The sequence below is a fragment of the Acanthisitta chloris genome, unplaced genomic scaffold, assembly GCF_000695815.1.
Source record: "Acanthisitta chloris isolate BGI_N310 unplaced genomic scaffold, ASM69581v1 scaffold5399, whole genome shotgun sequence".
Taxonomy (NCBI): domain Eukaryota; kingdom Metazoa; phylum Chordata; class Aves; order Passeriformes; family Acanthisittidae; genus Acanthisitta; species Acanthisitta chloris.
This window is the reverse complement of record NW_008690715.1, coordinates 1-12,457: the sequence shown is the minus strand read 5'-3', so window position 1 is coordinate 12,457 and position 12,457 is coordinate 1. Positions and strand designations below refer to the sequence as shown.

At 38.8% G+C, this 12,457-nt stretch overlaps 1 protein-coding gene across 1 annotated transcript; it reads right to left on the bottom strand.

Moving 5' to 3' along the window:
- Positions 1-3,433: 3,433 nt before the first annotated feature.
- Positions 3,434-12,409, bottom strand: SFRP4 (secreted frizzled-related protein 4; the record flags this gene model as incomplete). Its single annotated transcript, XM_009081915.1, has 5 exons — positions 3,434-3,622; positions 6,062-6,125; positions 8,997-9,195; positions 12,189-12,245; positions 12,337-12,409. Coding segments are annotated over 5 exons (582 nt in total), but the record flags the coding sequence as incomplete, so codon positions are not given.
- Between the last annotated feature and the right edge of the window lie 48 nt (positions 12,410-12,457).

The window sequence follows — 12,457 nt, the reverse complement described above, 5'->3', positions numbered from 1 at the left end:
ATTTGTATTTTATATGAAAAAACTGCCAAGCAGTTGTAGGCAGCTGTAACACTGAGAAAAAACATTTGACACTTCAAATTTTGGCCTGTTAATTTTTCAGCTGTAAATAGGTACAGTAATTACTTTCATCCACCAGTAAACTATTTGCCCACTCTGCTAAATTGAGGTTTCATGACTCCAGTGCTGGTGTGCACTAACACAGCAGTGGTGACATCTGGCCATGGATGTGCACAAGGAGAGGTAATTCTCACCTTTTGCCACATGCTGGGGAGCAGAAGTAGTGAGTGGGCCCCGTGGGGACATATTTGCCTGTTCAAACAGGCAACTACTCCAACATCTATTTCATGCCTTTGGAAGGGAAGGAAAGCTGGATGGAGGGTGCAGATATTCTGGGTCTGGATTCAGCTGGCATTTGATGTCACAGGGATTTAATAATTCTAAGGGACGTGCAAAGAGGAATGGCTTGCATTAGTGCTGAATTGGGTTGACCCATGGCTTCTTAAAATGTAGGAAAAATTGATAGGGAAAAACACACTACCTTACTAATTAATCCTTTGCACATCTGTTCTTTATATTATGCTATCTCCTGCTTTCTGTTGCATTTCCTTCTTTCATATTTTTACCATATCAGAATGAAAGTTAGTCAGCATAAAGCATACATAAAAATGTCAAGGAGTTTGGCAACACCTGGCTCAGTGCATTGAAGTTTGTTCCAGCATACTGGAATGGTCACTAACAGCAACTTGCAGAAGGAATGGTGAGAATTCTCTGGAGAAAATAATATGTACATTTTCTCCTATGACCAAGAAAAAAGAAAAAAGTTTGATTTCAACTGTCGTAAACTAATATGTAATGGTGCTATGTAGTCTATCTATGACCAAGAAAAAAGAAAAAAGTTTTATTTCAACTGTTGTAAACTAATATGTAGTGGTGCTATGTAGTCTAGGTAGCTGTTCCAAAAGCTTCATTCAACAAACACTACACTCATTAAAGTGAAATATCATGATTTTGCTATTTGCTATCTCAACATCACATTGATAGGAGTGTCACTCATTTTTTAATAGCTAACCATATACATATTTATTGGGGTATTTTAAATCGGGATCAATAATCAATCGGGATCAGTAATCAAAGCTGAAGAACTCCTGCTACACTGTGGATAAAACTCTGTTAGAAGCTTTCCAATCATACTGATCTTTTAGATCATGCTTACTTAAGTCAGCATTTTCAAACACCTAATTTATTCACCTGCACTGAAGTTCTGCCAAAGCTGAAGAACTCCTGCTACACTGTCGATAAAACTCTCTTGGAATCTTTCCAATCATACTGGTCTTTTAGATCATGCTTACTTAAGTCACCATTTTCAAACACCTAATTCATTCACCTGCACTGAAGTTCTGTCTCCTTTGATTTCCACTTCTGGTTTTCCATTTCATTGTACAGGATTAAGATTTCATCTATAATCTGTATTTAAGCACCTAAGTATATGGTCATTTTTTAGACATGTCAAACACACATAAACAAAAAATTATGCAGATATTCCGTGGAGATAAAGTACTGTACCTGCCCAGAAATAGCAGTAGGGCTACATTCAAAGCTGGCCTTTGCATATTTTAACCAACTGCTCATAGCTCAACCAGTGACCATGTAGGTTGTGTTTTCCCCCCTGAACTATCCTATATGCTATTAACACCTCTGTCTCTTTGATTTAATCATTCTAACTTGGCATCTGCGTCTCTAGCTTGTGTTAGCATCTTCCAAAGTATATAACTGCTGCTACAAAAATCACTCCAGCATATTCAGCCTTGAATTTCTTGCATGCAAATTTCATTGGAATTCTTGTAATGACAGAGATCAACATACTGACACGATCAGTTGTAACTCCTTACGTTAATCTACAGAGAACTCTTTTTTTTTTCCCTGACATAGACAGTGTCTATGTTAAAAATGCTAATTTAGCTTTATCAACACCAGAGTTGGCAAGGCTAGTCCTTAGTTTATCTGCAGAATTCTTGACGGTCTTTCAGATATCTATCATGAGAAATGCTGATCTTAATGTAGGTGACCTTCTTATGTGTTAAGTGAAATTGAAATCAGAATGTGTTATTTATGCTGCCTCATGCAAGTATACCCTGGAGGGAATAGCATAAATGCCATCTTGGAGTTATGTCGATTAGATTTGTATCACCTTTGCTATTTTAATACCTCACACAGAAAATATTAAGTCAGTAACTTTACTGCATAAATTAAAGCATCTGCTTTTCCTGTCACCCTTTTCAGGGTTAAACGCTACTTTCTGATCAGCAAAACTGCAGAAAGCAGTTGCTTTAAGAGGTTCATTAACAGGGACAAGGCTTATTTATTTGTTTGTTTGTTTATTTATTTGGTATCATAGAAAGATTAAAAAATATGGTGTCAAATGATAAAAAATGATCCAAATGATTACTGAGCCACATGAAGCCCTATCTTCTCCTTAATACTGTACAGTAGCTGTGAGTTATGTTTAGAATAAAGCTTCTGTTCCAGTTCTCATAACAAAGCTATATTACAGCAAAAAAAGTGTTACTTTTAAGAAACATAACAAAGCTATATTACAGCAAAAAAAAAGTGTTACTTTTAAGAAATCTAGAGATCTGCTTCACTTTAATCTGTCCATTCAAAAAATAATGATTTTTCAGTTAGATGCTTAAATACATTTGAAATTATAACAACAGAAGCCAGCCTGAAGTACAATAAAAAAAATTAAATGTCTGCATTTTTGCTACAAAAACTCACAAGATCAAATACTAACACTGTAAGCATATTTTCGGCACACACATAAAAATAATCACATAAGGCATACCCAGATGTTTAATGGTAAACTATGCTTTTGATTGCTCTGAACAAGGGCTGCAATTCCAAATAGCAGATAGGTTCAACTCTAGCAGCTACAGTAGTTGCTGCCCAAGATGCCTGACAGAGATTCCCATCCCTCTGCTGCTTCTCAGCTGCCGTGTCTGGTGAGCTCTCAGCTAATTCACAGAGTAACTCAGAGACTAACTCACCAACTACTACATCTGCTGAGGAGAGAAGAGATGCTCCATGCAGCCCTCCAGCCTCTGGCAGGGAAGCAGAGCAGGCAACTGGCACAAGGAGTCAAAAACTCTGGCAGCCAAGGCTAGTTCTATTTAGAATTGCACATCAGAGCCCAAAGATAAAGCTCAGTCAGTTGGAATATGCCTACCATATAACAGTGCAAACCTATGCTCTATGGCTTGCAGTGACTTGAAAGGAGAAGCAAACCTTTTAACAGTAAAGTGCAGCAAAAAGGTCTATGTAGAAACTGACAGGATTTTTTAAAGTCAGTGAGTTCTGGATTAATAAAACATGCCAACCAAGCCAGATCGTGACCCTTGCTGTGCAGGGAAAGTCTTTCCTTTTGGAAATGCCACTCTCATACTTTTTTAGGGTTGATTTCTTTCTGGCCATTCCTTATTTTAATGGCCTTTTTGGGGCCACTGATCAGTGGGTTGGTGTTCTTGGTTGATGATTTCAGGACTCCACTCTGGCCACTGCGTCCTGAATTCTGGTTCTTACTGCGGGCAGTTCGACGCTTCTGTTCTTGCAGTCTCTGCTCCCACCTCTGTAAAAATGCAGAAGGCAAAGAGGAAGAGTTAGGGAAGAACATTATCATAAATAATTATATCTTAATCAAAGCTATCCTGAACCATTGATACTAGTGCTGATTTTCACAGTTTTGTGCTCTGTACTGCAAGGTCATGGATGTTATGACTGTTATGGCTATTTGCAGGGGGAACCTGCCATGTGTTCTCGAGTAGAGGGAATTTCCATGATACCAGTGGATGAAAATGACAACTGCCCATATTGCATTCATGCTGCATGTGAGTGCCTTTCAGAAATCCAGGGGAGCTGGCACCGTGTCATCAAAAAGCCAGGATCAGCACACTGGAACTCCTTTACAAGCCTCTTCTTTGCTGTCTTACTGAACATTCCTAAGAATAGTCTGCAGAAATCAAACTACCCTTTCACAATATATATTCAAGCACACAGCTACAAGGGAAGGTGGTATTTACTTTCTGGTTCTGCTTTTCCCTGGAGTGGAGAGGACTGGGCATGAACAAGCTTGTAATGGACAGACAACAGAGCTAGCCACTGAAGTCACAGTGTTCAGTTGCAATGGGATGGTAGTGAATAATGCACCTGCAGTTTTATTCAGCAGCATCCCTGAGAAACTTTGAAAAGCAATCTGATCAATGAGCCCACCAAAGAGAATATCTGTCAGATTTCCAAACCAAACAGTGCAGTGCTTAGAAAACAGATTTTTACAGTAAGTTGGAGTGGTTAGGTCTCCAAAATATGAAGGGATTTACAACACTGCAGCAGAGACTGCAGTCTTTCACTTATGGGAACAGAATATCTATTTTAAGGAAAGCAAGGTAGATAGTAGAACCTGGAAAGGGTCTCATTTCTCTCCTCTATTAATGGTCTTTCTCTTTGGAAACTCCTAAAGGCAGGGGGTTTACCCAGTGATCAGAGCAAGCAAAGTGCTCTCCAGCTTTTCCTATTTAGTGTCTCTGCACTGACCCTGTTGCACCCCAGACTCTTGCCCTGGCTAGAGAAGGGAGACTAGCCATGCTGTAGCTATGCTAACAGCTCTCTTCTGTGGTTCACAGACAGCTCAAAAAATTCATTTTAAGTGGTAAATCAAGATAAAGGTTGGATGCAAGTCTTCAGAGATGAATTATGGGCATTAAAATGAAGCCACTGTGATACCTAGCTCCATACTGGCTATGTGTAGTCAGGGCCATTTTAGGCATCTTTATAAAACAAAAACTATCAGCAGCCATTTAGTTATGTCCCACTCAATTATGTTTAAATGAGGATTTAGTTTATGAAACTATTAATATCAGAGGAAAATGACACACGCTTTGAGAAGTATTTTGTTTGGCAGTCATGAATCCATTTGACAGTCTGGAAATGAAGTCCCAAACATATTTCATAAGACAATTAGAAATGACAAAATAGTGTGTTGAGTGCACTGCAACACACTGTGTGCCAGTAACAGGTCATTATGTTGACACCTAAGGGATTTCAAGAGTCCATGTCATATGTCAATATTCTTTTAAATCTCACATTATATCCTCTGCAATTGCCATGCATTTATTTTTTAAAGATTTAAAGCATGTTTTCTCTTCCACATGTAGGTTTCACATGAGTGAAAAGGGAATTATAAAAGCATCAAATACAATTTCTTGCAACAAGTTGGTCTGCAGTCTGAAAGCTTCTATTTATGGATTCTTCTTTCTCTTTTACTCCTCTCTATCATTGCCAATCAATTCATAATTAAAAGAAACATACATGTACATCCTTAATGCTCTGAAACTTTTTCTGAATTCCAGAGATTACTTTCTTCCATCTCTAACGTGTCAGACATTCTCTTGATCCACTTTCTTTTTCCATTATAAAGAGTTTGCAAGCAGGGAGTGATATCAAGTGCTATCCTGAGGCTCCAAAAAACATCTACTCTGCCTGTCACCTAGGTCTCTATAATACAGATTTTTCCTTCCAGCATTCCCTGAAACCAATGAGGGGATGCCCAATACTTTCAGTGGGTCTTTCGTAAGAAGTATCTGGTGAAAAGTCTGTCTCTGTCCTGCAATCTTTAATGCAGCAAAGCCCATTTATCCAGTGCAGTGGATTTTAACTTCCTTTCCTACCTAATATGGACTATATGCTCATCTACATATCACCTACCTGACAGTTACTTGCCTTAGCAGAGATATGAAAGAAATTCCTAGAGTTATTATCATAAGAAATCAGAGTTCACATGAAAATCACCCAACCAGATAAAAATAAAATAGAAATACAATTTAAGAGACCCTAAAGTGCAAGACTAAAATATATGCAATTATGAGGTCTGATAATGCTGAAGTGAAAATAATAATACGCAGATGTGTTACAGATATCTGAAAGTCATGAATGTTAATCAATGCTGAAGTAAAACAAAGGTGTTTGGCTTCTTATCACGAACATCAACATTCTTTTCCTTGGTTGTATTTACCTTAAATCTTCTGTTTAGCTGATCCTTCCATTTTTCAACTAGACATCCATCAAGAAGCATCAACCTGAAAATTACGAAATAAACACAAGTTATAAATATTTCTGATTTTGTTTCCCAAGATGCCATTCTGGATGACTTAACACAGACTAAGATTGAAAGGAACCTACATGTACTGGTACTGACAATTTCCATGTATGGATGATAGGTAGAAAAAGAGTTTTCTCCATCCCTAAATGCTTTCTAATGGATTCCTACATGCTTATACTAATACTTCCAAAATTCTATCCTAAAATCTGCAAAAGCAGAAAATAAATCAGATTTCACAGCCAAAACTGCAGTGCATGGCCAGTATTCAGAAAATATTTAGAGCCCTTTGTGCTCACCTGCAGCTATTCTGCAGGGGAATATTGTCCTATGTTGATCACTGTTAACAAAAAGTTATGAAACTGCTGAAATGTGTATGTACATGTATTTTCACTTATGCCTTCTATATGTTTGTGTGTGTGTATTTCCTACATGTAACTACTTAATAAGTGCTTTAAAGAGAATTTGAACCACGTATGGTAATGATGTTTGCCTACCAATGAAATCTGGCTAACTCCTGTGTGAAAGTATTGAGTCGAGGTGTTATGAAATAAACAAAACATAACTATGAGTATTAAATGCATATGCCTTAAACAGGTCCTAAAATAGTTTGTTCTGAAGCAGCCTGATGTCACAACTTCTAAGTCCCAAACTAGAAACAACTACTTTATTGCACAGGGATGCTGGAATTCCTGTATCTTCTCTACTGCTAACTATGTGACTTTTGTAACCTTTTTCCTTCTTTTCTTTCAATTTCTTTTGTTTGTTTGTTTGAGACATCAGACCTTAATATGCCCTAATATAATTTCATCAGTTCTGGAAGGTTTTACTTAGATATCAGTGATGGCCGGAGACATCAAAACATTGCTATAAATGCACACAATTTCATCCAGCACTTTGCTGGTAGGTGAAGTTTACACAATGTAGCAGGGACGAATCTCCAGTTTTCATTAATAGTGTTGTGCTATTACCAGTTCAAACAGACTACAAAATGCTGCCTCTCATAGCCATAAGCCACTGTGCATCCACTTTGACAAAACATAAAAGGCCTAATGTGAGTGGAAAATCAAGACCAACATGATATACATTTCCTTTTCTATCTGAGAAGAAATTAGAGAACTAACAGGATTGAAGCAAAGACCACACCGTGACGAATGAAACCACAGCATGTTGTACATCTGATGCAGCTTCTGTTCAGGTCAAATTATCAAGTGAGACTCTAATCCTATTGAGAGGCAGTGGGTGTTTTGCTGTTGACTTCACTGGAGATACAGCTCCCACCCATTTTGCTTCGGTCATTTTAAAACACTGCTGTAACTCAAAACCTTCTGTTTGCATGCCACTGAGTTCAACAGGAAGTACATATAATAGTTTATGTTTCTTTTTCAAATCCATTTCAGTACACTATATGAAATTAAAAACCTCAGTGACCTTTAAAAACCATCATGAGATATTTAGTGAATGGTGTTTTTCTCCATAGTAATGGAGATGTAAATTGTGATCTTTGACTTTTGAAATCTCCCTTTCCTGACTGCCTCTGGAGGATCCTGTCCCACAGAGCTCTGCAGCTCACAGTCTTGGTCGTGGTCCTTCTACATGACTCAGAGCTTGTATTCCTAAAATGGCTAACACAAGTAGAGGGTTCTAAATTAATCTTTGTGAAATACTTCCAGGCTTGGAGGAGCAAAGTGCTGTGCAGTAATAAAATACCATGCTTGTTAGGGCATAAAAATGAAAAGTTAAAGAAATAAGGTATCAGATGGTACCTTTTAGAAACACCTATAAAATGCTTTTAAAATATCTACATAAACTCATTAAAAATATGGATATGGCCCACCAAGTCCCACATGTAGATGGTCTGTGTGCATCCTTAATTAACAGTAACACCCTTGTATGCAAAACCAGCCTGCAGATTTTACAAACAGCCTTGCCTCCAACCCACAGCACACAGGCATGTGTACCTACCATGCCACAACCTGTCCTGTTGGCATCTCCTTCACTGGTACACTTGGGGTGCTAATGGGGATGTGATGTCCCCTTCTGCCTCAAGGAACCAGAGAGAAAGGGAGTTGTGATTCATCACTCCTTCCCCTCCAGACCAGCATGTTGGATTTCCTTCCATGCCTGGGGCTAGGCTGACTGCCAGATGAAAGGTCTGGTAAAGTTAGTTTTGTTTTGTTTTTTTTCTTTTAATCATACAGCAGGACTGGCAAGCTGCTTTGAGATTATTTGTTTTTCGTCTGCCATCCAGGAGCTGAAGCTTCAATGGCTGCAGCTTTGGCTGGTCCCAGTACAGCTGTGGGATCAGAAACATCTTGCTGATGGCACGGGCCCAAAGTATGGATAGGCCAGTGGAGAAGGCCTGGCTCTGACTCCAGCAGCTCTCTGGACAGATGTATATCATCTCCTGCCCATTCCCTTTGGGTCAGTGAGGCAGAACTATGCCTTTCATGTGGTCCTGCTGACACGGACCAACATCTACAGCCACCATTGGGCTTGTAGCACATGAAACAGCTATGCAAAGTGGTCCTGAAAAAACATTCCCAAACAGCTGGCGATGCATGAACTGCTGCATGATGCATTAAGCAATATACTGTCAGTACCTAATGCCACCAGATTTTATGCTCCATGTGTGAGCCAAGTTTTGTAAACACCACATTATGGTGCAGAGCTGAGGCTGATGAAGTGGAAAAAGTCGATTGTGAAGGTAATTGAAACATATGTGTATGCATGACTAAGAAAAACTATCAGCAAAACATGCTTATTATGAGGAAGAGAGCTTTGCTGATCCTTCTTCCTGCCTATCACAGCCATCTATAACCCTTTTATATACCACATCACCAGGGCTCACCTTGAACGCCATTCATAGCACATGATGAGAACGTCCTGCTTTGGTTGAAGAGGTGGACACTGGCAGGAGGAATTTGTAAGAAGAGGCACTTGGGACAAAAGAATTGGTGTTGAAGACTTAAGTATGTCTTTCACTTCAACCACAGTTGTTATCTCATTGCAGTTCCCTCTTTCTACGCTTTTTACTTTAGCATGAATGACTGCAAACTTATCTCATTGCAGTTCCCTCTTTCTACACTTTTTACTTTAGCGTGAATGACTGCAAATAGAAAAATAGAGGTGTGAGAACAATAAACAGTCTTAGAAATTTAAACACATCTCAAAATTAAATAAAACATTAAATTGAAAGCTGTTGTTTTGGTAGTGAAACTAGAACTACTTCTTCATGTGTGGGCATGAACAGCAGCTTAGAATAACAGAGGCCTGATCCCAATTTGGTTTTCAGTAAGATTGTTGACAACTGTGAAATTAAACATGTGCTTAAATCTTTGCCAGATCAGGCCAAGCAATCTTGCCTGGAATCACACACATGAACAACTCCTTCAACTCAAACTTGAAAAACCCTTTGCATAAATCAGACTCATTCTATAGCCACATCTGGCTATTTCCAATGAAGTAATGAATAATTTACCTCACAATTAACATGAATTCAGTCTTCTCAATAATAAAATCATTTCCCTGTACATTGCAGACAGGAACTATAGTCTTTCTTAAATATAAGAAAGAAGGAAAGGTTTGAAACAAGTAGTCAAAACACTTATTTTGATTTAGGATTGATTTACTCAGTCTATATCTGTAGTCTAGTCTTTCTTAAATATAAGAAAGAAGGGAAAGTTTGAAACAAGTAGTCAAAACACTTGTTTTGACTTAGGATTGATTTACTCAATCTATACCTTTTTTCACCTTTTGCCTTTGGATTATCCATCAGTAGTAAGATCCTCATACAAAGCAGGCTCTGAAATGGGTTCTTCTGACTCTGAATACACAATTGTTTATACTTTTAGTCTTTCTTAAATATAAGAAAGAAGGGAAAGTTTGAAACAAGTAGTCAAAACACTTGTTTTGACTTAGGATTGATTTACTCAATCTATACCTTTTTTCACCTTTTGCCTTTGGATTATCCATCAGTAGTAAGATCCTCATACAAAGCAGGCTCTGAAATGGGTTCTTCTGACTCTGAATACACAATTGTTTATACTTTTACCTTTCATTGAGGAAAATTGCATGTCTGCATGGATGCAAGAAGGTGAAACTGTAGATAGCTCTAAGATGATCCCTGACAACTTTGTACCTGCGAACCCCAGCAATACCTACCACTGCTATATTTCACCCCTTCTCTCTTGTGAGAAGTACCAGAACAGAGAAATTAAGTATAAATTTTACACGAAGGACTTTATCTCTAGGAAATGTCAAAATAGAAACAGTCCTATTATCCCAAAATTCTTCAGTGAAAGAAGCATGAGAAGTATATAGACCACAGGTGATCAGCCTGTATCAATGCTACCCCCGTCAGCCACCAGGTCAAGAGCCTTCAAATGAACCTTATAACATTTGGAACAAACTTTCAATGTAGAAAACAGGAGACCAGCATTATTAATGCAGCCTGGTGTTTATGTGCCACCTTTATCAGGACATGAATAACAGACATAAAATGCATGAGGAATTTCAGTTTTGGAGACCCACAATCCATTTTCAAGTCTGACTGAAACCAAGTTCTGACCAGCTAGAAATACAGATTGACTGTATGTATTATTTTTAAGGATTTCAGAAAAAAAATTTATTATATTTTCAACTTGTTCAACCTTGTCTTGTCTCTCAATTCATATTCCATATAAGCATGTCTGTTCATTTCAGAGGTAAATGCAGATTTACCTCTCAAAACCAAAACAATTTCACAAATTCAATGCAATTAAATTTTAGACTCCAACCTACAGGCTTTACTCGAGCAACAGTCCCACTGAAGTCACTAGAATCAGAATTTATATGACTAACACCTCTATTTGATTTTGGAACAATCATTTTATATCACTGCTTCTTCATATATTTCAGACAACTGTGGAAATTCATTGTCCCACCTAAACATAACACTATGTGGTACTGAGACAGATTAAGGAATTATATAAAAAAATATGTCATATAAATGCAGCAAAATTCCATAACAAACAAAAGAATTATATCATTACGTAAGTTAGATGTTTGGCTTGACTATTCCCACCATGGAATGGATTTTTTTTTCCATGCTAACGAAGAAACAACTACAAACTTCCTTTAATTTGTTATCAGACAAATAGAAATCAAATGGATATAATAACCCTATTGCATAAGAACTGAGTAAATGCCTTGAAGAAAAAACTGCCACCTGAGAAAATACCCATAAAGTGCAAATTATGACAATACTGACAATAAATTCATAGTTAATTTGGTTTTCTGTTGACATTACAGACTTTAGCCTGGCATTTAGCTAATCTCAATTAGAGTTCTTCCTGACTCACACCATCAGAAAACCGAGGGGGGGGGGAAGCTAAGGGGGAAGAGGGGTGAAGGTGTATTTGTATTGCTAATATGCCATGCTACATATGATACACCTGTCAGCCAAGGAGTTGACTGGATGGTGGAAATTGTCACTGAATTCAATTAATCTCTGACAATTCTGCACCAGATGGAACTCTGGCTAGTAAGTAAAAGCATGTATGAATTTCTAATAACTTTTTACTTTGCTGCAGCTTTGCTCACATCTACAAGTTTTATTTACGTGGCAAACCTCTGTTTATTCTACCTGCTGGATGAAAACAGGAGCTGGCCAAGCAGCACGTGGTCATGCTCACATCAAACATAACTTCGCTTACTCGAGTCACCTTTGCAGGAGCAAGAACCCTTTCTGCAGAGTGACCTGTTGATGCCAGTGCACGTTACAGATATTTCACTGATTTTATCAGAAACACACCATCATCTGCACAATCACTGCTACTGCCTGCATGTGGTGTGTGCAAGTGATGGGTTTTGGAAGAGAAGGGTTAGGCATCCCCAGGCAAAACCCCACTTGGAAAGCCTGTGGTGGAGTGGTCTTCTCACATCACACTTGTTAGACGGGGCCTGGTGTGGGTGCAGCACCCACACGGAGCTGTCTAACTTGCAGGGGACACAAAGAGGGAGCAGAACAGGCAGAACGAAGCATTTCCCCCCATGCACTTACTGTAGCTGTAGTTCTTGGCCAAGTAGTTGGGCTTTGTCTTTTTGCACCTGCGCCGCTCTTCAAAGGAAGAGAAGGGAACACGGTTGAGGGGATGTGAGAGGGAGCCTGGATCCAGGGTGGGGAAGGTGGGGGGTTGCACAAGGCTCACCCTGGCCACGGCTCCTGCAGTCGGGCTCCAGGGGTCTGTCCGGCATCATCACGCCCTGCGTGAAGTCCATCCACTTCGCATCTGCAAACAGAGGTGCGTCAGGGAAGGAAAGCTGTCGGGA